At 45.6% G+C, this 25,918-nt stretch overlaps 1 protein-coding gene across 4 annotated transcripts in view; it reads right to left on the reverse strand.

Annotated features, from left to right (window-relative positions):
* Positions 1 to 916: 916 nt before the first annotated feature.
* Positions 917 to 25,918, reverse strand: part of CFAP251 (cilia and flagella associated protein 251) — a 54,374-nt gene continuing 29,372 nt past the window's right edge. For all 4 annotated transcript variants that reach the window (XM_081036733.1, XM_081036735.1, XM_081036734.1 and 1 more), the window contains 7 exons: positions 22,805 to 22,919; positions 22,038 to 22,201; positions 17,822 to 17,912; positions 17,464 to 17,607; positions 3,103 to 3,331; positions 2,293 to 2,394; positions 917 to 1,192 (listed from right to left, as the gene is read on the reverse strand). In XM_081036733.1, coding sequence (XP_080892859.1) covers positions 1,056 to 1,192; positions 2,293 to 2,394; positions 3,103 to 3,331; positions 17,464 to 17,607; positions 17,822 to 17,912; positions 22,038 to 22,201; positions 22,805 to 22,919 — 982 coding nt within the window. In that variant the 3' untranslated portion in view covers positions 917 to 1,055. The remainder of the gene's footprint in view (positions 1,193 to 2,292; positions 2,395 to 3,102; positions 3,332 to 17,463; positions 17,608 to 17,821; positions 17,913 to 22,037; positions 22,202 to 22,804; positions 22,920 to 25,918) is intronic.

A 25,918-nucleotide genomic window follows, 5' to 3' on the forward strand; every position in this document is an offset into this window, starting at 1 on the left:
CTGCTATCATTTCTCTCACACAGACCTCAGCCCCTGAGCACAGAGTACCTTGATGGGATCAGAAATGCTACCTCAAATGCTAATTCTCCTGGGAAGGGCCTGGTTTGGGTGGGAGGCTGTGTTGGACTGCGAGTGCATGAAGAATAACACCAGGCACATCTGCGTGAAGGAGACCTCACAACGTAGACCATAGCTTTCATCTGTTTACACGATGATGGGATTCTATTTTCAAGGTCAAAACACCGCTGGAAACCTAGTCATGTTCCCTAAACCTCCCTGAGCTGGGGAACTGGCCTTTTTTGCCTACTCGGGGTTTTGAAGCCCAGCGAGTGTGAGGCAGTCAATCAGCCACGTTGGTTCCTGGGGGGGGGAGGGGCTCACACACTCTAGTGGGTGAGTTCTGCCCAGCGGACTGGCTGGTTGCTGGCCCCCGTGCAGCACACACGGTGTTCTGGGGTGCGTTTTGCATTCTCTCTGACAGTTGCCACCGGAGTTAAGCATGACCAGTGATGCTCTTCATAACGACCACACAGCGCTGATGCGGTGTTTGGCTGATGAGAAGCCATAAGCAAAGGATTCTCAGGAGACCAGAGATCCCAGCACCCCTCCCCAGCCTAACAGCAGGCAGGGGTGATCCACATCAGGCCACATTAGAGCAAGGGTCCAGGGGGCCCTCGAGGAGAAGGGAATAAGGTCACGCATGTCCCTAGGAAGGCCTGGTGCTGGCCTTGGCCCCCTCTGTCCCCAGGGACCACACCACCTTCACTTCCCTTCAAACGCCCCCTCCAGGCAGCACTGCCTTAGTTTAGGCACAAAGACAGGCCAGGGTGTCTAGCTACCATTTACACCCAGCTGCCCGTGCTTTTCTTGCCTCCACCCACTTGTCTATTTCAGAAACAGTGGAATGCCCAACTTTGTGAATTCCATTGCTTAACAGAAATTTGCTTTTAATGTCTAAACTTTCTCAAGATGTAGAGTGGGGGTAGGGAAATGTAGGAAACTTAGTGCTTGTTGGGAAAAAAACAAAAGCGCTCACACACAAAGTCCTTTGTGCTTCATACATTCCTTACAACTTCACTGCCCGTAGGCTCTTGTCCGGAGTCGGGTGAGATGGTGAAGCCAAGAATTTCAGTCGCAAATATTTCTGCCGTGATTTCGTCTGGAAGTTCTTCTTCATAGCACACTTCTGAACCTGGGCAAACAAGAAAACCAGTGTTTTCATAATGATGAGGTTTCTAACGCAAAAGCGTTTTCCAAAAATACAAGGAAACGATACTAAAAAGTGAGAGGTGCTTTGTGAGGTGGTTTGGCTTTGAATCCTTGGGGAAGAAAACCCCTGGGTGGAAAATGGTTAAAATCCTTCCTTTGCGGTTTAGAGCCCTTGTTACTTGGGTCTCTGCAAACTTCACTGGAAAGGCTTAAGTGCTCTGTGTCCTTGATGTAACTGTTTTGAGACACCTAGGACCACAACATAAATACGTAACCATTGGGAAAGGTACATTCTGAGACCCCAAGTACACTAGAAAGGGGGGCAGATACTGGAGTCTGGTACTGTCTGAGTTGAGGGACTCTGTTTCATTTGCAATTGGGGACAGACTTTTGAAGAAGAGGGAGGAGACGGCCTGGTGGGGAATCTCTGCTCCCAGCTCCAGTGGCAGTAACAGTGATGGCTCTGACGAGCATGGGGTCATCAGGCCAGCGTCCTGGGCTGTCCCTAGAGTCATTCCCACACAGGCAGGCCCAGGAGAGGGGTCTGGATTGATTCCTGCTGAGCTCAAATTCACAACCCACACTTCAGGGCCATTTTCCTCCCTCGAGGGGACTAGGAGAAGGAGGTGGGAAATCCTCAGGCAGACAAGGAGAGCCTAATTTTTAAAAACTTCAAAATTCTGGCAGCTTGAAGCGGGGCTCGTGCTGCCTACCAAGCTATCACCCTCTCCTTATCAAGTCCCTCTTAACAATTCCTCTTCTTCTGAAACAGCTTCCAAACTGAATCCTCTGCCAGTAGCCCAAGCCGGGAGGATGAAGACCGGGTCAGGGGACTACCGGGAAAAGCAAGGCCAGAAGACACAAAAGACAGACAAGCAAGGAAACAAAAAGCTTTCTTTCCTCTCTTAGATGTGACCACCGCTCACTGGCCTTTGCATAACTTATTCACATGGGGTTCCCGACAGACTTGCTTTGTTGTGTAGGGGTATTAAGGAGAGACGCTTTCAGGAGACATACACATGCGTAAGTCTACAGCAGACCTGTGAGCTCAGCTGCGTGCCCAGACAGAGCCAGCCCCAGTACCTTTGACAGCGGAGGCTGCAGGCTCAGATTTCCAGCCCTCAGGATTCAGTCCCAGCAGCGAAGCAAAGCAGTCAGACATCTCCTCCTCCGTCATGTGTTCCCCTGGATATTGTAAAAGAAAAAGGTGGCCGGTCAGCTCTCTGGACTCAGCATGATGTCCAAGTAGCATCGTTCTGAGGTCTGTAAGAGAATCGGTCCACTATTTCCTTCTTGAGACACAATGACAATCTAGAGAATGCCATGTTACCGTTGCATAGACTTCCTTGTATGGTCTTAGAAATGGGACTCCAACAGGGGAGACATGTTGGGGCTTGTATGGCGAAAGTGGACAACTTTCTGATAAAGGCTCCATTGGCTTTATTTCAAGTCCCCCCACATTAGAACCACCAGTTTGACTAAGATGAAACGATCACCCAGGGAGAATGCCTGCTTGACTTCCTCACGTAAAATGATGAGGAAAAAAGTAGGTAAATGGGGAAATTTTGACTTTGGTGTGGTTTTATTTCACAAACGCATTCCATAATAGCCGAATCTCCTAACAGCCCTGTCACCTTGAGGGCTGGCACTTGTATTCCCATTTTACAAGTGAGGACCCTGAGTCCTGAAATTTCAGAAAGTGGGAACATTACCGGCATTCTTCTGGTCCCCAGTCAGTGTCCTTCCCGTGACCCCACACAGATCAGCAGGGACATCCCCCAGGCTGAAACCCCATCAAATTAAAGATGCCAGTGGGTCTGTCTCCCCACACTCAGCTCTCTCCAGTGGGAACGGCCCAAGGATGTTACAAGATTTCCCTCTTTATGGATTTACCTTTAGTTAGAAGCAGTTTCAGGAAATCTTCTCTTTGAAGAACTTTCTTCCCTTTTGAATTGGTATAGCCGAGGATGTCAAAGCTCTTCTGGATGTCATGCATGGTGTTCCCAAAAGGCGGCCGGTGATTCAGGTAAATTTTGAGAAAATCTGGTAAGTTGATTTTGTCAATTATTTCTCCAGTGTCTACATATTCACTAAATCTGATTTCGTTGAACATATCTTCAATCTAGGGAAGAGGTTTGAAAAACACAGAAACAAAAAACCATGGTAAGCAGAAACGACACTACATGATATGCTTCTAAAAATCAGAGAGTAACAGAATCACTGTGTCCCCCAAGAAAGATATGTTGAATTCCTAACCCCCAGGACCTCAGAATGTGACGTTATTTAGAAATAGCATCATGACAGATGTAATTAGTTAAGATGAGGTCATACTTCAGTAAGGAGGGCCTCCTTTAATCCAATGTAACTGCTGTCCTTTAAGAAAAGACAGACACATGGGGAGAAGATGGTTCTGTGACGATGGAGGCAGAGAATAGAGTGATACAGTTTAAGCCAATTTTCTTATGTAACTGCCAAAGGATTGCTAGTGACCACCAGAAGCTAGAAAAGGAACGATTCTCCCTTATGGGTTTCACAGAAAGCATGACCCTGCTGATAGCTTGATTTCGGACTTCTTTGAGAGAATACATTTCTGTTGTTTTAAGTCACCCAGTCTGTGGTGCCTTTTACGGCAGCCGTAATACAGTGTCCGTTTTATCAGTACTATTAGCACTGGCATGACACTGTTTCACCTTACCACTTTTCTCCTAAGTATCTCACATTGTATCAACTATCTCTTTGTGAAGCAGATATTAGTTTCACCTAAAGAAGTTTCATCTAAAGAATCGAAGAATTAGTTTCATCTAAAGAATGTAAGAATTCAGACCTTAGCTTATACAAATAAGCAAATAATTTAGTGTGGAACTCAAATATAAGACCTATGACCCTCGCAAGTTTTCTGTGTGAGACAATTAGCTACACCATGATTCCTTTTTCCTTTCGTTTTCCATTTTTATTCTGCAATATTTTATACACACAAAAGATTGTATGTGACAACTGTGTAACTTATGTGGTATAATTTTTTAAATGAACACCTAAAAAAGCCATCATTCATTGAAAAGATCAACAAAATTGACAAATCTTTAGCCACACTAACCAAGAAAAAAGAGAAAAGACTCAAATTATTAGGTTGGTGCAAAAGTAATTGCAGTTTTTGCAATTATTTTTAACTTTTTAAACTGCAATGACTTTTGCACCAGCCTAATACTAAAATCAGGAATGGAGATGGGGCGACCAGTACCAACTTTACAGAAATAAAAAGGAGTATGAACAACTATATGCCAACAAATCAAATAACTTAGATAAAATGTCCAGAAAGATACAAATGACCAAAACTGACCCAAGAAGAAACAGAAAATCTGAATAGACCCATAATAAATAAAGAGATTGAATCAGTAATTTAAAACGTCCACAAAGAAAAGCCAAGGACAGGATGGCTTCACTGACGAATTCTATCAAATATTTAAAGAAAAATACCAATTCTACACAAACTCTCCCTAAAACTGAAGAAAATGGAACACTTCACAATTCATTCTGAGGAGCCTACTTCCTGATTTGGAAAGTCGTTCTTTGTGTATTTTCTAAATTCTCTAGAATTGAGCAAAGGGTGCTGACGTGTGTGGATCCAGCTAGAAATGTGATGCCGGTTAATGCAGGTCTCCAAACGAGATTCCTTTTGTAACTGGCAAAACACAAGAAAGAGAAAAGTATAATATAAAAACAAGCAAACACCACTCCTCACTGCCGTCAGCCGATGTCTGTGGTGTATTTTTTTACCATGCATGTTGCAGTTGGCTGAAATTCGGAAACCCGAATTACGCCTGGCAAAGGGCTAGGAATGAGTAATTTATTTTAGTGTCTACATTTTAAACTAATATGTCTGCCAATAAATTGTGGGGGTTGGAAATTTACAAAGAGAAAGAATAAAAGCCACAGAAAAGTGGGGAATACTCTTTTCCCCCAGAACATAAACTTTGGTCTGTAGGAATGAATCAGGAAGGGAATCTATATTTGTATACAATATTTATCAATTATTTATTACCAGTTTCTCCCTGTCCACTAAATAAATGCAGAAAAGTTGAAATTCGAGCACTAGTTTGAAGCAACACCAAAACCAGCCTGTCTGGGGCACCCTAGTGTTTTGGTCTAGCCCCAAATATCACGAAGAAAATAAAAACCTCTTACTGTCCAACCATCCAATCATAATTTCTGTGAAAGATCTGGGGTACTTTCTTTCCATTTTTTCCATGCATATAAAATATATGTGTCTAATTTTTCCATATATATATATCCTGTTTTTTTCTTTTAATACTGTGTCTTAATAATCACACACTATTTTCAAAGAAGCCACATATTCTCAATGCAACATTCCAGCAATGGTCTTTTGAGATAACATCACCAGTTAGGATACAAATGAACTATAATCCATACTACATAAGTAGATTTAAATGGTAACACTGTTTCATATATAGCATTTATTGCTATATATATATATAGCAATACATAGCATTATGTATACTTTTATGCATGCCTGTAACACACTATCCAGTAGCATATTCTTTACATATTGTACTAGGTAATTTTAATAGTATTATATACATGTGCTACTGCTTACTATGAGCCAGTGGAGACTGGGGCTAAAAGTATGATTTAAAACAAAATTTAAATAAAAATTTTTTCAATTACTGAAAGTATGATCTTTGATGACAGACCTAGGTTTAAACCCTGGGTCCACCATTTTCTATGTGACCTTGGGTGAATAACTTAACAATCCTCATCCTCAGTTTCCTCATCCTGAAAAAGGGTGTAATGTGGTAAAATATATGCATTGGACTGTTTTAAAACTCATTGCGACAATGTATGTAAAGTGCAAAACATAATGCCTAACCTAATGTATTTCCCCGAACATAAGACCTAACCGGAAAATAAGCCCTAGCATGATTTTTCAGGATGACATCCCCTGAACATAAGCCCTAATGCATCTTTTGGAGCAAAAATTAATATAAGACCCGGTCTTATTTTTGGGGAAACACAGTAGTAAGCACTCAACAGGGAGTAACTATTCTTGTGATGATTATGCTTTGTATGCCCTTGCTAATTGCATGTAATTTTAATATACATTATGATTGCATAAATTATGATCTAAATGATATATGTAAATTATAAATGTAATACATGATTTAACTCAGTTGAGAAATAGGAGGCTAACCCAAAGGTGACCAAAAGGAATCCCAAAGTGCCTGGATTCAGGGAAGGCTCTGGGCACGGCCCCCTCCTTGGCTGACTCACCGCTTGCTCCTTTCCTGGATGACTGGTCAAGAATCAGTGCTCAACAAGCAGAGCTGGCAGTGCCAGCATCACTGACATTTCTTTCCCGAGCCTACTCTGCAAGTGTTAGTTGAATAGGCAGGTTCTGCTACATGTCTAAACAAAGGTCATGCTTGGAGAGAAACCTCGGAGACGGAACTGGAACGCTGAGAGCCTTCCCAGTGCCCCAGTGTGACGCTGCTGTCCTGCCCAGAGCGCTCAGGCTGGCATTTGTTGGCATTCTCACACTGGCCCATCCAATGGTAAGGCAGTGGTTCCTTCCATTCACCCAGGGAGCTTTAAATCTTTTGACGCCCAGGCCCCACTACTCCCAGAGATCTTGATTTAATGGGTGTGGCATGGCATCTGAGCAGTCTTATGTTTTTAAAAGCTCCCCAGGTGATTGAATATAAGGCCAAAGCTGAGAAGCATGGCTTTAAGGCAGGGGTATCAAAATGACCAGGAGGGCTGTGAAAACATTCCGATAGAGCCTGAGAATCCACATTTCTTATATGTCCCCAGGTGACGGCAGTGCTGCAGGTCTGGGGCCACAGCTTTGAGAATCACTGCTCTTAGACCACAGGTGTCCACGGAGGTGATACTCATGCCAAAAAGAATCTACACCACGCCTGTGATTTTCATTAGAAGAGTAATGACAGGTGGCAGCTGTGGCACACGCTCCACTTCTTTGAGCCACATCTGTCTCCTCCATTCAGCTGGAGCGACCGCTTTCATCTGTATTTCCTCAGCAGCTCAGTTCGGAGCCTGGCACATTGTAGGGGCACAGAGAAGTGTGGAATGAATGAAGCAAATAAACACTATGGGCACAAGTGAGACCATGGAAGAATCTTTCTGAAAACTCACAAAAGGCTTATTTAGAATTACCACTTACTGCCCCAGTTAATTTAGTTCAATTTACTAGTAGTTACTAAGCACTGTGTTTAGTGCTGGGCAAATGAAAGGCAAGTCACTTAATTATTACTAGAACAGCCCCCCCCGCCCCCCCGGTTTAGGAATTCATGGTCACACTCAGTCAGCAAAAATGTATTAAACACCTACTAAGTGCCAGGCCCTGGTCTGGGCTCTGCAAAGAGACACTCAAGAAACAATATACACACACGGAGAGAGGGAGCTAACAGGAGGTCTCCACCACCGCTGTTCTCAGCCCTGGTTTCCCCTGAGAAACACCTGGGAGCTTGTAAAAACTACCCCTGCCCAGGCTCCATCCCTCATTTTGATAGATGGGGGTGGGGCCATGGCATCAGTGTTTCTTAGTGCCCTCAAGTGATTTTAACATGGTTGGATACTATGGCTCCAAAAGATTCGGTGCCAAAATGTGGGAGATCAACATCAAGGCTGGGGGAGCTCTCAGCTAGATGGGCCTGGAAGGCTTCCTGGAAGAGGCGGGCCTGGAGGACACCCACCAAGAATGCAGCCTGTATGCAGTGAGGCGCCACACTCCAGGCTGGAAACAAGTGTGAGGAGTGGGGTGTGAAGGAGGGGTGTCTGTAAAACTCTTCCAAAGCACCTTCTGTATGTCTCCTATCACTGCTGGAACAACTGACTACACACCTTAGTGGCACAAAGCACACAAATCGATCTTACAGTTCTCAAGGTCAGAGGTCTATGATGGGTCTCAAGGGCTAAAATCAAGGTGTCGGTAGCGCCGGGTTCCTTCTGGAAGCTCTAGTGGAGAATCCGCTTTCTTTCCTTTCCCAGCTTCCAGAGGCTGCCATCATTTCTTGGTTCGTGGCTTCTTCCATCTTCCAAGCAGCAATCTGGTCACTCACTCCGACCTCTTCTTCCCTCTTCATGTCTTCTTCTCCAACTCTGACCCTCCTGCCTCCCTGTTATAAAGCCCCTTGAGATGACACTGGGCCCACTGGCTAATCCAGGATAATCTCCCATCTCAAGAGCCTTAATTTCAGCACACTTGCAAAGCACCTTTTGCTCTCTAAGGTAATGCATTTCACAGGCTGCATTTCGCAGAACGTAGACATCTTTGGCCTGCTGCAACCCCCATTTGTGTTGAAAAATCCTCAGGAGAGCTGGAGGGTTAGGGTTTGGCCAAGGCATTGAGGGCTTTGGTACTGCATGCAGGTCAGAGGATGCGAACTGGCAGTCCCAGGACTAACTCTGCAGACATGCTCTGCTGGTTCATGGGGTGCTTTAAAAATTAGGAGATTTCCTATAGAAATCTGGATTTCAAACGCTCTTGAAAAATCAGAGGAGTCTGGTGATGGTAGCCCTGTACTTCCACATGGTAAGAGTTGGGTGGAGCTGAGAAGAAACTGTCCCCTTTAGGGAAATGTGTTTTCTGGCAGTGATGGCATGACAGCCAGGCAAGAGGGGAGGGTCCCTGCCCTGGGCCAGGGACTTTCGAGGTCCCCCTCTCGCTACCCCATCCTCAGAGGGGTCTGTAGGGCCATGGGGAGGTGCCCATCTAAATCCCATGCTTTCCCATTGTAGACCACACTCTGGGAACCGTGTACCCCAGGCTGGCCGCCCCAGATAACCTGAGCCCACTTCTAGGGCCAGCGGGGGTCTCTTCCAGAAGCCACCCTCCTGAGAGTGACCTGTGCCCCTGGTGTGCCCACCCACAGGCCTGAAGAGTGGCCAAGGATGGAGCCAGGGGTGAAAAGACAAGTAGGTCCTCGCCGCCTGGCTTTCCCCAGGTCGCCCATCTATCCAAGTGCGAAACTCGAAGCCCAGATTCTCCATTTGAACCAGCCTATGTAAAAGGCAGAACTGTCAGGGTAGGTAGTTATTCAACAGCTGTGGCTTGATTTATCACTTTCAAAGATTTCGACATACGGCACCCGGACCTCAGCTGGCACGGCCGCCCAGGCCCCATGACATGACGGCGGCCTGCTCCTGCTGGGCTGCAGTCCCCTTGCCCAGGATTATTTCACTTCCGCCTCTGTCATTCCCCCCCATCGGCCTTTGGGTTTGGGGTCCTGCTGTCAGCCACAGGGAGCCAGTGATGGCCTTAGAATTATGTTTTATAATTAAGTTTTATAGCCTCTCTGTTAAAAAGAGGGGAACGTGATACATTTGAACTGAGGCCATTCCTCGTTTTTATAAACAGGCTCCTGGAGTGGGTCGGGCTCTTTTGTAATAGTTCCACCGACTTGCAGGCTGGGAAGGTGCTCCCTCCTCCTTACGCCCACCTCCCAGCACACAGAGCTCTCTGGAACATCCTCCACAGATGAGGAGTGGTGTTTTGTCACAGCGTGTCACCTTCCCATCCCACCTCTCCTGGTAGCCATCCTAGTGTTTCTGCACTGACCTGGGCAGGAGAGGGGGCTGAGGGGCAGGTTTTGGGGCCGGGTAGCTTCACTGCATGGTCCCATCTAGAGACAGCGCTGCTATTTATGTGTCGTTCTATGACTCACAACTGGCCCCTGCTTCCTCCAGTAACTATATCTGGGTGACAGCTGCCTCTTTCCCCAGGAATGGGACATACCACGGTCAGGTCCTGCCCCCTGGGCACAGTCACAGGGGACAGCCAGCCTTTAGTGCTCAGCCACAATGCTCTCCCCCCGCTGTCTGTGGTAGGTGACACAGGAATGAAACCACCACCCGTCCACAGGGCCCTTTCTGGTGACTTGCACCCAGCCCCTCGTCAGAGCCCAAGCCTCAGACACTCCCAGGGACGCTTCTCTACCCCAGGTGAATGTTTTAAAAGGTTTTAAAATCGGAATGACAAATCCTTCATCTTCTCCGAAACCCACAATCAAGGGCTTTTTAGTTAAGGGCCCACAGCTCTTTGAAACCCTGGTCCTGCCTGGCCGCAGCACCCAGAAAAAGTGTGGATAAAAAAACAGTGGCGGTTCATCATAGTCGGAGCTATCCCCGACACAGGAATTCTACTCCTAGGTACATGCGCAAGAGAAACAAACACACCTCTACACAAAAACTTGTACACAAATATTCAGGGCAGTACTATCCAGAACAGCCAAACTGTGGAAACAACCCAAACGCGCATCAGTTGATGAACAGAAAAATGAAACATGGCCTATCCGCAGGAATGAAGGAGAGTATTATTTAGCTATGAAAAGGAATGGAGCGCTGATTCACGCTACAACAGAGATACACCTTGAAAACAACGAAAGAAGCCAGGCACAAAAGACCACATATTGCATGGGTCCGAGTGGAGGAAATGTCCAGGACAGGCAAATCCACAGACAGGAAGTGGGTGAGTGGGTGCCGGGAGCTGGGGGGTGGGGGCGAGGAAAGGGGAGTAATTGCTAATGGGTACGGGGTTTCTTTCTAGGGTGATGGACATGTTCTGGGATTAGACAGTGGGGACACTTGCACAACTCTGTTAGCAAACTAAAAGCCACTGAAGTGTACACTTTTCATGGGTGAATGTATGGAATCTATTTAACAACATCCGTAAAGTTGTTAAAAAGAAAGGAAAACCATGTTGGTTTGAAGCTAGGACAAAGGCAAGTCACAAAGCAAATAACAGTATTTTTGATGATCCATCCTTTTGTAATCACAAAACCGGTAAAGATGAACACATGCTTACTATAAACAACACAAACAATGGCGAAATAAAGAAGTAAAAACGCCCTGTAATTCCCCATCCCTCGGTAATAACCAGTGTTCGGTATCTTCTTGGCTTCTGGGGTTTCTTCCATGTTTAGATTCACGCACACGTCCAAACAGAACATGGGGTCCAGGGCCAGGCAGCGGGGGCGCAGACCCCGGCTCTGCCCTCAGTAGCTGAGTGACTGTACGAGCGTCCTCCTCACCCTGAGCCTCATTTTCCCCATCTGTAAAGTGGAGACATCATCACTGTGCTGTCAGGCCCAGGACGGAGGACGCTGGCACAGTTCTTGGCACACGCTGGAAGCTCGAAAGGGCCATTTAGTTGTTGCTGTGGGTGGTGTTATTACAGGATGAGCACCACCTACCTTCTTTTTTAGTGGCTGCCCGCATGTCCGGATTTTTTTCTTTAAATGCTTTACATGTGAAAAACAGAAATCATTTTGTCTTGCTCTGACCTCTGTGCAGGGCGGTGCAGCGCTCTCAGGTGACCAGGAAAGCCTCCCTAGAACAGTGGGCCATTTCTCTTCCCTCCAGGATGGAAATACTTCCTGTTATTTATGTGTCAGAGCAAACCCAACACACCGAGGGCTTCTTTTCAAAGTGCAAATTTCCAAATTCCCATGGGGTCTTTATCAGAGCAGAAACTGTGCCCACAACCCTTGGATCCAATTTTTCCTCCTCGTATGGGAGAGGCAGTACCATTTGGCCGTGGTCCCTCCATCCCAGCTGGGACCACAGTTTAGCCACAAAGATGAGCATACAGGGCTTGGGGAGGACTTGCTAATTTATCTTTCTGGGTTTTGTTCTGAATACAAAAGCAATACAAGCTTCATGCTTGTGGTTAAGAAAAATTAAATACTACAGAAATGCACATATGAGTCTCCCTACGCCCCCAATTCATCACCATAACTGTCTTCTAAGGAGGGAGGATGCCACTACATGGGACGTATTTTCATCAGCAGACCCTCAAGATGGGCTAATACTGCAGGTTAGGAAAGAGAAGCTAAGAGCCAAACTGCCACCCTTAGCAGAGGGAGAAGAACACGACGTTCCTGGGTAAATTTTAGATAAATTGCTGTGAAATGAGGTTATGTGGGACCCTTTCTGACGATTCGCAAACTGTCAAGGTGATTTTTGTTTTTGTGGAAACTGAAGAAGGGGCTGAGTGTCAGGTCTGGAATGACGTGGGGGTGGGTGTGTACGCTGGAGAGCACCGGAGGGGGGGAGGAGGGCCAGAAGGGCAACCCCTAAACTGATTGGTGGGTTCCAGCTGGTACTAGAGGGTCTCCACTGACAAGGGGTTATATACAGAATGTAAAAAGGAAGAGTTCACCCAAAGCCCGGCCCTTGGCCCTCAGAAACCAATGTCCTTTAGGGTTTGAAACATTCTTTCAGAGTTTAGCCAGGCACATACAAATATATACATAGTATTATTAAAGAAACAGACCATGCCTTACATCTACTGTTTTGCAACTTGCCTCTTGTCCTTTAACAACAAATCCTACACTTTGTTTCTGAATCAAGAAACAAGCCAATTTCACGTCATAGCCTCCTCCTCTTACATGTCCCATCCCTACTGATGGACAGACAGACATAGTTTATGCACTATTACCGTATTTCCCCGAAAATAAGACCTAGCCGGACAATCAGCTCTAATGCGTCTTCTGGAGCAAAAATTAACCTAGCCCAGACAATCAGCTTTAACGTGTCTTTTGGAGCAACAATTAATATAAGACCTTAAGCAAAAAATTAACATAAGCCCTTATATTAATTTTCCCTCCACAAGACGCATTAGAGTTGACTGTCCTGTCCGGCTAGGTCTTATTTTCGGGGAAACACGATATAAACTGCGCTGCAGTGCTTGGCCCTTCCGTAGGCACACTACTGTCCATTCGTGCGAGTTTTTCTGTAGAATACACTCCTAAAAGCAGATTTGCCGTGTCCAAGGATACGCGCATTTAAAAAGTTCAGCAACTGTATATTTCCTGGCTGAGCATTAGTCCCCAATGCCAAAGCTCCTGAATACAGCAAATCCTTGAGGGCTATCACTACTTACTCTGAGATCAGGGATTCTACATTCCTCCTTGTCTTTGCAGTCAAATATGACCCAAAAGCATCATTCATTCACTCATTCATTCCCTCCCTCGCTCACTCACTCCCTAATATTTAACCAACATTTGCTGAGTCCACTGTGACTCCAAACCATTCTGCCAGAACTAACCTTACATTTACAGAACCAAGTGAGTGCACTACGGTTAATTTGCTGCAAAAACGTGCCACGATCATATGATACTCTGCACGCTAAGTAGAAATGTAGCCCGCCGTGACCTGGGAACACATGTGACACACAGGCCCTGCCCCAGCATGATATTCCAAAGTCCCGGATGAAAAACATTCATAAGGCTAGACGATTAAACTTTCTCCTGTGCAAAACAGCTATAGAGACGATGACACTAAGTTTTCGTTCCTTCTACAACATTATAAACACTGCAAATCTTTCATTAAAAGAATGAAGAGTTGGAAGAGCAGCCCACCTGGTTACACTTTGGCTGTGGTCTGGCTAAGTGCAGTGCTCTGCGAAAGATGGGAGCCGTTAGGAATTCTTTGGGGAGGGTTATATTCTTGTATAACTTGGCTTCAGTTTACCACACTGACTAGACTCAAATCCCCACGCGAGTTAAAATGATGTAAGAAAAACATAAACAATGTATATGTTTTGCCCCTTTGGGGGGCTGGTTTGAATCTCTGTGTCTGAGTCTTTTATGTAACCAAGTGTTAAAATACTCTATTAGCTAGTTTTATATACACTCTATGCAACTTCTTACGGGACGGGGAACAGCTGCATAATAGGACATGTTTCATTAACTATGCCTGGGTTTAAAAGTTTCAAAGCCCTGAAAACATTTTAATTAAAATCACTATAAATCTGACATGAAAACAAGAGATCAAAAAGTGCTTCGCGTGTATATAACCTGCTTCGGATATAAACTAGCTCATCAACTAATCACGCCTGCACACAGATGTGGCCACATGTGGATCACAGGGCCTTCAGAAAACATCTCCAAAGAGTAAATGTGTTTTTGTTTTTGTGTGACACTGGACTCCATAGACCCTCGTCCTTTAGTCCTCGTGACAACTCTGTGAGGTTGGGGCCCTTTCCAGCCTCGTCTTAGGGATGAGGACACAGGAAGTCAGACTACCGTGGAAATGACCCACCAAATGAACTGCTGGCATTACCCCCAGGTCAACCAGATTCGGAGCGCCTGCACTTCCCACCTACAGAGGCTTTGCCCCTTCTTCCGTCTGGGAGTGCGAGGTGTTATGCTAGCCAATCACCCAGAGAAGATGGGTATTAGCTTAGCATAAATGTTTGGCTACAGAAAGAAGATGAACCATAGACACAATAATGAAGACCAAATGCAGTGGGAGTGGAAACCGAGTGAGGGGTCTACGGTGACATTTCTAAAACGAAACAAGAAGTTGCCACGGTCAGTCCAGTCTGGGGAATGCTATATTGTGTGTCACATACCTCACTTCCAGGTCCCTAATATCCGGTGACCTTTTAAAGTCTCTGAAGAGTGGACCCACTTTTTTCCTTTGCAGAGTTTCATTTGGAGACCATGCTTCCAGCTCAGAGTCCTCAGGCTCAATATGGCCGACCCCACCTCAGACTGCAAGGGTGGGGAGTGTCCCGGCCTGGCCAACCTGAGCAGCACACGCCCCAATGACAGTGACAAGGAGGCTGGGGCCAGTGGCTGGGGCTCTGAGGAGGCAGCGCCTGTCTCTGTGGCTGTGACCCCTGAACATCATGCTGAGAAGGAAGGCATCATGGAGACAAGTAAGGCCCACGGTGGGGGATGCTTCCTGGCGACATAGTTTGAGGGTCTGGATTAGGTGGCACAAGACATTACCTCTACCTCTGGGCTTGGAATTCTGTGAACCAAAAAATGGTTTGACTTGGGTTTCTGTGACTTGTAACCAGAGAGAGTCCTGACTAACAATCCTAGTCAGCATTATTGAACCCTTATTCCCAATAAATACCCCATGGGGCCCGTGTTCTAAGGCTGCACATTGGAACGCTGGGGCAGGGGGAAATGCAGACTCCCAGGCCCCACCCCTAAAGATTCTGATTGGCTAGATCTGGGATGGGGCCGAGGAATCTGGTTTTTGTGGTAAATGCTCCAGGTCATTCTGAGGCGGCTTGCCAGTTTGGGAAACAATGTTCTAAGGAACGTGCTCGGGAAATATACTGGTAAGGAACACTTTTATGTGGGCTACACAGATTTCCTTAGTAGTTGCTTCCATTTCTGGCCACCTACTTTTACAAAATGCACATTGGTCGAAAGACCTTTGGAGGAGCTTAAAGGAATCCCCTGTGTTTTAAGGAACTCATTCAGGACTCAGCATGGGTTTATGGGCTCTGAGGGCTCAATTTCCCAGATGCTAGTTGGACAATACAAGTCAGCTTCTAGTCATACCTGGAGTACACAAACAGGTGACTCTGAGTAGGCACTGAAGCCAAGAGAAATGACTGGGGCCACAGCTTACGTCACTTAAAATGTGCAGTCACCAAATGTGATTGTCAAGCCTTAGCTGGGTGTCAGGAGTTACGTCTGCCTGATGAGGAGCCGTAAAATGCTACATTTGTGAAAAGCTGTTCGGCGACAGGGCCTTAGAGTTCATATTCTCTGTCTCAGTAATTTTAGTTCTAGGACTCTGACCCAGGAAAATAATCAGAGAAGTACAGAAAACCGAACACAGAAATGTTCACTCGTCACAGCCATGTCTGTGATGGCCAAAATACTTCAGACAACACACGTGTCTGTCCCCTGGGGAACGGTTCAATTAAGTACACCCCCTTTAAAGAACATGTTATCTATACTAAACTAATATGCCTCTGCACAGGAAAAGAAATGATCAACAAAAATGAAAAAGCAACCTATGGAATGGGAGAAAATACCTGCAAACCACACATCTGATGAGGGGTTAATATCCAAAATATATAAGGAACTCATACAACTTCAACAGCAAGAAAACAAATAACTCACTTAAAAAATGGGCAAAAGGCCCGAATAGACATTTTTCTAAAGAAGATATTCAAATGGCCAATAAGTATGTGAAAAGATGTTCAACATCACTAATCATCAGGGAAATGCAAATCAAAGCCACAATGAGATACCACCTCACACCTCACACCTGTTAGAAGGTCACCAAAAAGACAAGCGATAAGTATTTGTGAGGATGTGGAGAAAAGGGACCCCTTGTACACTGCTGGTAGAAATGGACAAAGAAAATGTGGGGTTTGTGTGTGTGTGTGTGTGTGTGTGTGTATGTATATGGTTACCGAGGATGTTGATATACAGACAAATATACACATATACACACAAATTGATAGACATATACACACATATATACATGTATATACACATATACTCTGTAAAGTATTGATATATACACTGATATATACCTATATATAACATATAATGCCAATTATTTTTTTAAAATACTGATATATCTGTATCCATATATAAAGCGATAGAAAGAAATCCACCAAATGTTAACAGTGATTATCTCTGAGTAATTTCTATTTTCTTCTTTATAGTTCTACCTGTTAAATCAAAACAGGTTATAAAATTAAGATATATCCTTTAAAGAGAATTTATAGTAAAATGGAAAATGCTTATGGTATAATATCATGTGAAAATATAGGATGAAATATATATATTCAAATATGGTACCAGTTTTTAAAAATTATCCATATATACATATATACAAAAAAAAAACAAAAACCCAGGAAGATACTAATAACTGTTGAGTCTGTGTCGCGGGATTATAAGTAATTATTTACCTCATTCCACTTAGGTGTCTTTCCCAAACTTTCTACAATGAGAATGTGTTAACACTTCAAGTCAGAACGAACTCCCCGTCAGTTGTATTTGAAACCAGTTTCTCTGAGGAACATTTTTCCCTGGGGCACTGCAGGTCCCCATGTGGGGCCCTTGGCAGCTGGAAAGACTGCATCCTCTGAGCCTGAACACCCACCACCTAGGGGCAACCCATCCACACACGCCTTGTTAACAGCAACTATACAGGAAATAATCATAACAAGGAGCATTTACTGAACCCTTCCTGTGCGCCTGCGAGGGACACTCCGTCTAATTCCAAAACTCATGTTCTTATCGACATCAAACTTTGGTAAGAAACATGGCTTTTAGGACGTCTTTAGGGGAAGTCTGTTTCTAAGGAGTGTGTGTGCTATGCCCAGAACCTTCTTTCTGATCCATTTATGCGAGAATAATGTTAAATTTTTACTTTGACCTATAATTAGTGTTCCCAGAGGTGGTTTTCATAAATAACGGATCCCACTGCTGTTCTTGTTTTCGTGCTACCTACCTTCTCCTCCGATGGATAAAAGCCAATTGCTCTCATGACAAAAGGGAGCTCCGACAGGCAAATGTGTTCCGACACTTTTCTGGTCTCCATTGTGTCGATACCTTGACTACGGAGCTGAGAATAGTAAAAATAGTCTTCCAGCTCCTACGTGGAAATAAAATGGAAACACCACACGTATTTTGGCTTAAGTCTGAAGCATCCATTAAGACTTCAAGGACATTTTTCTAGAAAGTACATTCTGAGCTCAGTGGGGGGAAAAGAGCTTTGGAAAAAAGCAAGAGGGTTTTAACCCCGGACACATGTGTTTTATAAACGTAACCAGGCGTTACCAGGCAGTGTTTACTCGGAGGACAATTACCCTGTAGAGTTTTCCTTCCCTGCCACCAGACACCAGAGCATAGAACGGGGTCAAGTCTTCGCCCCCGAGAGAAACTGCTGCCTCCAGGGCGCTACAACAGGAACAGAAACATGGCTGTTAGAAAGCTCTCGTGTGCGAAACAGCCTCAGCCAGGAGGCCGTGGCGCTGCGCACCTCTGAAGGCTATTCCAGCACACGTACAATTTGGGTCTCTGTAAACTTGTTAAGCAAATGCCCTCCAAGATGATGCTGAAAACGGAAAATTGAATTTCAAGTTTGGCCCCTGGTGATACAGGGCACCCACCATAATGACGGTGATATTCGCTTGCTGATGACAGGGCAGGTGCTTGGCAATTTGTCTGCAACCTTTGGGGAACTGGCTCCCTTGAGGGAGGGGGGAACAGGAGGGAGGGGCGGCTCCTGGGCGCTGGTACCACAGGCCTCCCACAGGGCGGCTTTGCCTGTAACGTTAGGCCTGCACATGACCAGAGCCAAAAGAACCGGTAGTACAGGTGGACTGCCAAAATGAATTGCTTCCATAAAAAGTCGGGAGGCCACAAGGGACCCATGCCAGTCAGATAAAAATAACCCTCTGCTCTCTAACACGGGGTCAGGCTTTCCAAAAATAGGCCTTTTGATGGTAAGAAAACCTACTTTTTGTATGAGATCGACTTTGCCTCATACAAAATGCTAATAATATGAAAGGATTATAGTAATCCACTCACTGGATTTCTGCTAATCAGGCTGTTCGCTTCTTTGTGGGTTATTAAAACACGCTTTGGTGTAGACCACAGCAGGGAAGTGGTTTGGTACCTAGAATCTGGAGTCAAAGGGACGTGCCTGTGAGTCCTGGCTCGGCCACTGGCAAGCAGTGTCATCATGGGCAAGTCACCTGCCTTGGCCTCAGTTTCCTCTTCTGTAAAATGGGAATCATTACAGGATCTGCCTCATGGGTTGCTGTGACAATTAAATAAGTGAATGCAATAAAGGATCTGATGACGTGAGGCCCTTTATTTTTCTCCTGTGATGAATGTTTGCTGAGGTGTGGGCTTGAATCACAAAGACCCGGCATGAATCAAACCCTCACCATTTACTCCATTCCTTGGGCAGGTCACTTAACCCCTCGCAGCTAGTTTCCAGATCGGAACCACAGGGGTGCCAACAGTCCCTGCCTCAGTGGGGGGACTTGAGGGGAGGGGGTGAGGATGACATCAGACAGTGGAGAGCATTCAGCTCAGGGCCTGCCGAGAGAAGGCTCAGTACTTGGGCGTGGGATTATTGTTACCACTGACTGGGTACTGATATACACCTACAGCTCTCTTAAGACTCAGCCACAAAGCTATTGTCCCTTGGGGACCCAGCACAAGCTGTACACAAGCAGGCTGAAGCAGGTTCTGGGGAGCTGGCGTGTTCTCCAGCTGGGCCTGGGGTCCTGGTAGCCCCATCTTCACCCAGCTCTTGGCTCCAATGTTAGCCATCGAGGTAGGTGTCCGGTGGAGAGAGCTCCCCTTCTGTGACTTCCAGGCCAGGCCCAAGCCCAGTCCCGATGGGCTCTGAGGCCACTTTTAGCCTTGTGGTTCAGGAGCAGGGCCAGGTAAATGCCAAAAGTGACATGGAGGAGCCTGTCACCACCAGGAATGTCCGAGGGGACAGGCTCACAAGAGCTCCAGATTCTCTGGGAACAGCCCTCCGGTGGTCAGGACTATACTGCTTCCTAACCACTGCCCACTGACCCGAGAGAGCCAGAGGGATGGGGCTGAGATTTATCCAACCAGAGTTGGGGTAAGTGACTTATTCTCTCTGGTGGGAGCGGCAGTTTATGAAATTTGGGAACTGTCAGCAGTCCTTTTCCCACCTAGTAATGAAATCCAGTCCTGCCGAGAATGAAGCCAATAGCAGAGCCAAGAAGACACTGAGGGCACCTGAGTGTGCACTGTCCCCGTGCCTCCTGAAGTCCCCACAGCCATCTCATAAATTCCCCTTTTTGCAACCCAAAAAGGAGGTCACTGCGGCACAAAAGGGAAGTACATTTATTGAACACCTACTATGTGCCTAGAAATACATACAGTACTTCTGGGGAAGGAACATAAGCTAGAGAAGCAGAGAGCACTGTAACTGGCACGTAGTAAGTGCTCAGCAAATGTTCCCTGGGGGAAGAAGAGGAGGGCAGGCAATAGTGATGGTAGTAATCATTGCCCTCAAGACAAATGAACCAGGTGGTAATAGTCCCACTTAACAGATGGAGAAACAGAGACTCAGTGAAGTTAAGGGACTTGCCTGAGGTCACATAGCAAGTAGGCAGGGAAGATGGGATTTGAATCCTGGTTTTTCTGCTCTTGTCTGAGCAGGGCAGCACGATTTATAGGTAGGTGTGAGGTTGAGCATAAAAAAGTAATGGGGTTTTTTAAAACAGATGCCAGACAAGGAGAGAAAGAGGGTGGCAAACTAGCAAAGATGGGGAGAAGGGAGGGTATGTTGGAGTGAACTCTGGAGGAAAAATGAAGGGAAGGGGTCTCCAGGGGGCAGGTTCGATATGCGTGATGACAGTCTGTGGGCTCGGGACTGCGCTGATTAAAATGACTGGAACGTGAGAGGACTTCTCATCTTTATTTCACCCTACAACTCACCATGAGCAGGTCTAGTAGGGATTTCTGTTTGTTTACTTCTTTAGGGTTTTTACATTTCTTCCCATTAGTGAAGCACTGAACATATTAAGACACCAGAAGCAGCAATGAAGTGCTAATTAGTTTATAATGATCCTTTGTCCCCACAACAGATTAAATTGAAATTCTCAGAAGCCTGGACTCTGGCCAGGCACAGGAAAGCTACTGGAAAGCGGATTCCTTTTTCTTCTTCTTTTTTTTTTTTTAACTCTACCATTCCAGATCCCAAGGTGACTGAGAAGAGGGCAAAAATGAAAAAGGGAAGATACTGTTCTCTCATCAGGGTGTTGCTTGCCCCCCCACGGTTCCAGGTAACAGGTTAGGGGTAAAGGAATCAAGCAGCTCACCAATGGGAGAGCTCGCGTCCAGCTTCTAAATCCCCAAATTCCCAAGATCTGCTCTCTCAGGGGAAGGTCAGAGGTGAAGGTCAGAGTTGCCATACAATCTGAAACCATGGGGCTCCAAAGTGGATTTACCTGGCTATACATTTGCTCATATTCAGCGTAAGAGGACAGGCTTCGATGTCTGCCTTGAAGGCAAGAAGTGCACTTGGCGGATGGCATGGCACACTTTTACTGGGACCATGAATCGGTTTGTTCCTTCAGAAAGGCAAGGACCTCCAAGCTGCTTTTACCGGCTCCTCAATGGGACATGCCAGGCAGTGGGTCATCTGAGGGGCAGGGGCATGAAGGAGGTGGTCAGGGGTAGGAAACGGCTCCACCCTGTGGTGGTGGCTCACTGAATTTGAGGAGATAAGAGGATCACCACAATTTTTGCCCCCCTCTTTTAGTCAGAGAGATCCTGAGCTCATAAGCAAATGCCTTCCTAAGGAAGAAGAGGAGAAAGGAAGTCGTTTATTTACTGAGTCCTTCCCTCTGTGCTGGGTGCTTTACACATATTAACATACCTGGTCCTTCCAGGGATCCTATAAAAGTCCCTATCATCACCCTCTTTTCACAGACAAGGAATCTAAGGATCAGAGACGGCAGGAAACCTGCCCTGGGTCCCACAGCCAGCAGACGGTGGGCTCCAGATTCAAACCCATGTCGGTTTGACCTCAACGGCATATATTTTCCGATGTTCAACCATGGAATTCTCCAGACTCGCCGCCCTAGGCAGAGATTCTCAGCTCAGGGCAGATGCGGGAGAATAAGAAGAGACCGAAAATACACATTTCAAATAACTTCTTACTGTTTCGGTGGCACACACTTGGGAAGATCCGGGCTGCCTCTGTCTAGCTGGTGCGGATCTACAGACGACAAGAGCGAGGAGTATTTCAGGGGCCATAGGTGGACAAGGAGGGATCACGTGGCCTTGACTGGAAATGCCATCGGTCACTGAGACAGAACAGCAACCTTCTGTCTCCATGTTAACAGGAGCAGATGTCACAGGGAGCGACCTGACAAAGCCTGAGTCTGGGTCATCTCTGTAGGCCTGGCACAGCGCCTGGCACACAGTCGGGGTTTAATACCTGCCTGCTGGTGCTGAATGAAAACAAGGGTTCTGCCCTTGACACCTTACTCCCGGGGCCACACTTCTCACCCCATCATGTACCTTAAGTTGATTTCCCACTGTAACACCGATCGGTCGGCTCCGCCTGCTGTGAAGGCATAGTGGCCATCGTAGGCAAGGGCCAGTCCAGCCACCCCGTTTGGGTGGCATATAACAGCAGATGTCTTATGGGGATTGCCATCAATTGGTAAGATCTGAAGTCCAACCTAGAAAGGAATATGTAATTGGATATTCAGACTCAGATAACTGGGCCCCAGGCAAGCCCTGGCACGATCACGTGTGGCCTGCAGATCTGTTTACTGGAAGGACCTGTGTCAGGAACCGTCTCAGTGTGTGAGAGTCACGTTTCACGTGGCTGAGGGTTCACACACACTGACCCCTGCAAGGTGGTCCCTTAGGAGAGAGACAGCAGGTTCCAGCAGGGACACAGGAGGGAAGGCTTCCTTCTGTTTTCATAGTCAGAGGCCCAGGGTTTTCCAGAATAAGTCTGTCATCCTATACTGAAAAGCATAAAATGTACAAGTAAGTGTAACTAATCTGTATGCCTTTATATTGTTTTCTCCCTATAAAGAAATCAGAAAGGAAAAATCCTTTGGTGGACCATGTGTCTTCATTGGAGGTACAGAAAAGATGTGAGGCGACTGCGCAGAAATGCCTCCTGAGTCATCCCCACTTATCTATGGCGGTTCTCGGTATCCCTGAGACTGGGACAGAAGCAGTTGGGCTTGGCTAAGAAACCAAGCATCCTTGAGTCTCATGCTCAAAATGCACAGAGCTATCTTACAGAGGTGGAGAGCAGAGAGGAATACCTTGTCTGTATTAATAAACACCAAGTAGCGTTTCTGCAGCTCGACCGTCGTTTTCACTGGGAGGATTTGTATCTGCTCGATGGGGGAACCATAGACTGGCCCCAGAAGTGTCTTTCTGTGGGAGGAAAACAGGAAAAAAAAAAAAAAAAGAAACCTTTTTTTTAAATTCCACAAATAGGAATGTAGGTTTTATGACTAGCTACCTTTCATGACACCGTCACATATTTTTAAGTTCTGACTTCCCCGTCGTGTCACTCAGCTAAGCCCAGCCATAAGAACCTCTCTCGACCGCTGCTAACAGCTGCCATAAATAAGGGGCAACAGCTCCCAACAGCAAATGCTCCCGGGGAAACTGATTGTGAAGAGTGCTTTTAGCGGCGGAGGCTGTGACTTGCCACCTTGACAGCTGAGTGAAGGGAACATTATGCCTCGAGAATGTGTACATGAACAAGGGATGACAGAAACGCGGCGAGGAAGTGACTCGCGTTGGCAGCATGCAAGCAAACCCCCCCTCCCCCGGTGGCAGGCCGAGAGATGAGAAGGCGATGCTGTGAATTGCTCCAGACATCTGACATATGGGCGTCTATATGCAACACACAGGTTCCCAAACACGACCTGGGCGTCAAATGGTAATGAGTCGTATCTCCGCAACGGGCAGACGCCCTTAGTTCAGACCCCACCACACTAATTAGGAATCAGATCTGAGGTGAGGTTACCAGACATTACTTTAAGCCCAGAGCTGGATTTTCTCCGAAGCTAGCAAAATTGGAACGTCAGGACCCCTTATTCGCACAGGCACCTTCTGATGCTCTGGGAGGGCCCTAGCCATTTTTTATTCCTAATCATGTATCTTTAAAATAAAGAAGAAAAAAAAGAGGACCCACAAAATCATATACACTTCATAAACCCCACAACACCCGGATCTGCCCGTGGAAGGCTGGTGGCCATTTCATCTTATTATGAGCCCCTCATTGTTGGTCTATGTTCTCTGAGTCACCCAGCCCACATCTGGCAGGGACCATGGCTACCCCATGTCTATATGCTGAATAAATAAGGAGCAAATCCATTCAATGGCGTTTTTTAGCATCTCTCTGTGCCAGGCGCCATGGTAAGTGCTCAGGACACAGAAATGAGTGACATCTGGTGGAATTACACAGTGGTGATGGCTGCAGAACTTTGTGAACATAGTAAAAACCATTGGAAAAAAGGTTGACTTTATGGTTTGTGAATTATATCTTAATTTGAATTATAAACAAACAAACAAAAAAGATCAAGCTATTCAACCTGTGCCTCAGGTCCCTCGTTGGTAAAATAGGGATAACGACAGCACTTACTCCAGCAAGCATCAAATAAGGTGAGCATCAAATAAGTTAACATATGCAAAACACTCAGCACAGTTTCTGGCACGTAGTAGGAGCTATGTAACTATTGCCTAGTGTTGTCATAATATCTAACAATTTCACAAATTAATATATCTTTCTTCAGATTGAAAAAGTATTACATATTCATTGTGAAAAATCTCAAACATTTCGACAAAGTAGAAAACCCACCCATGACTCTCCATTGCCATACTCTTGGCCCAAAATAATCCGGGGGAATAGCTTGGTGTAGATGACATGAGAATTTCTTTTATATGTAGTCTAACCTATGTAATTATAATTTTATATGAAAATTCTATAAATATCATTTTATACGAAAATGCATTCATGCTAATTTGGCAATTTGCTTTGTCTCATTATATCTTGGATATATTTCCATGTTTCTATGCAGAGAGCTTGCTCATCTTTCTTTTCTAAAAGCAGCATTGTGTTTCAGGGCACTGACAAGCCATCATTTAATTAATCCCCTATTAATGGACATTTGGATTGTTTCCATTTTAAAAAATATTTTCAAACAAGACATTCTTTTACTTATGTCTTGGCATACCATATGAGTACTTCTGTGGGCTGCATTCCTAGAAGTCAGAGATACAATAAAATTTAATAGAGGATAACAAATTGCTCTCCCCGATTTCCACCCCCCACCAGCAGCAGCTGGGGAAAGGTCCCGTTCCTCGCGCCCCTGCCAACACGAGGCGCTATCGATCATTTTTATCTTTGCTAATCTGATTTGTGAAAATGATGTCTTGCTTTCATTTGCATCTTTGATACACTAGTGAGCATCTGCTCATAGGTTTATTGGCCTTTTTCTGTGAACTGCCTTTTCATGTTCTTTCAAATATTTCTAAATGCATTTTTAAATCGTTCTGCATGTATCATGAAAAGACAATTCCCTCCCCAACTTAAGATATGGTCACGAGGCTTTATTCCTACAACTTACTAGATTTTTTGGAAGGCGTTTTACTTTGCAGGGATGGAAATGTTTTGAAACTCGACAGGGGTGGTGGTTGTACCGCATTGTAACTAAAAAATGGTTACGTTTTATGAATTTCACCTCAATAAATTATTTCTTAAGAAAGATGCGTCCTGCTAATTTCAGGTTGGCATTCAATGGCAGAAACTCCTGTGTGGCTCCAAGTCTCTGGTTAGTAACTGTTAACAGGAACTTCAAGCCTGGGGTCCTCCATCCCCAAGCCACCTGCTCAGCACACGCAGATTTTCCCCGGACTGGGCCTATCTCTGCGATATTTTTTGTCCAGAAAGTTTGTGTCCATTAAAGGAGATGGACAAAGATCCCGAAATCTTCCCAAAATTCCTTTTTTACATATTTCTTTTAAATGTCTCCTTCTCAGTGTTTTCATAGTTTATTTTTTGTTTGTTTGTTTGTTTGATTGTGCTGGATTTCTCTCCTGTTCTTGCCACATGACACGGTATTTCTGTCATTTTTCCTTGTGCCCTTCTAGAAAGAACTTAAAAAGTAAAAATAAAAATAAAGATCCTGGTTGATCCTGGCCTTTTGAGGACTTATCTTACTAAAATATATTTTTTTTTAAATGATCTTCCCAAGCATGTGGCAGCTGCTGTTGGCCAGTTTTCTAATTCCCTTCTCCAGGGTGGAGACTCACTAAGGTATTCTCACTTCTGTCCTTCCTGCCTCAGCACCTCTGCTCTTTCCAGCCATACACACAAGGCAGCCAAAACATAAGCGGAAAGAGGCTGCCTTCTGAGGGTCAGC

Source organism: Rhinolophus hipposideros (genome assembly GCF_964194185.1).
Source record: "Rhinolophus hipposideros genome assembly, chromosome: 24".
Taxonomy (NCBI): Eukaryota; Metazoa; Chordata; class Mammalia; order Chiroptera; family Rhinolophidae; genus Rhinolophus; species Rhinolophus hipposideros.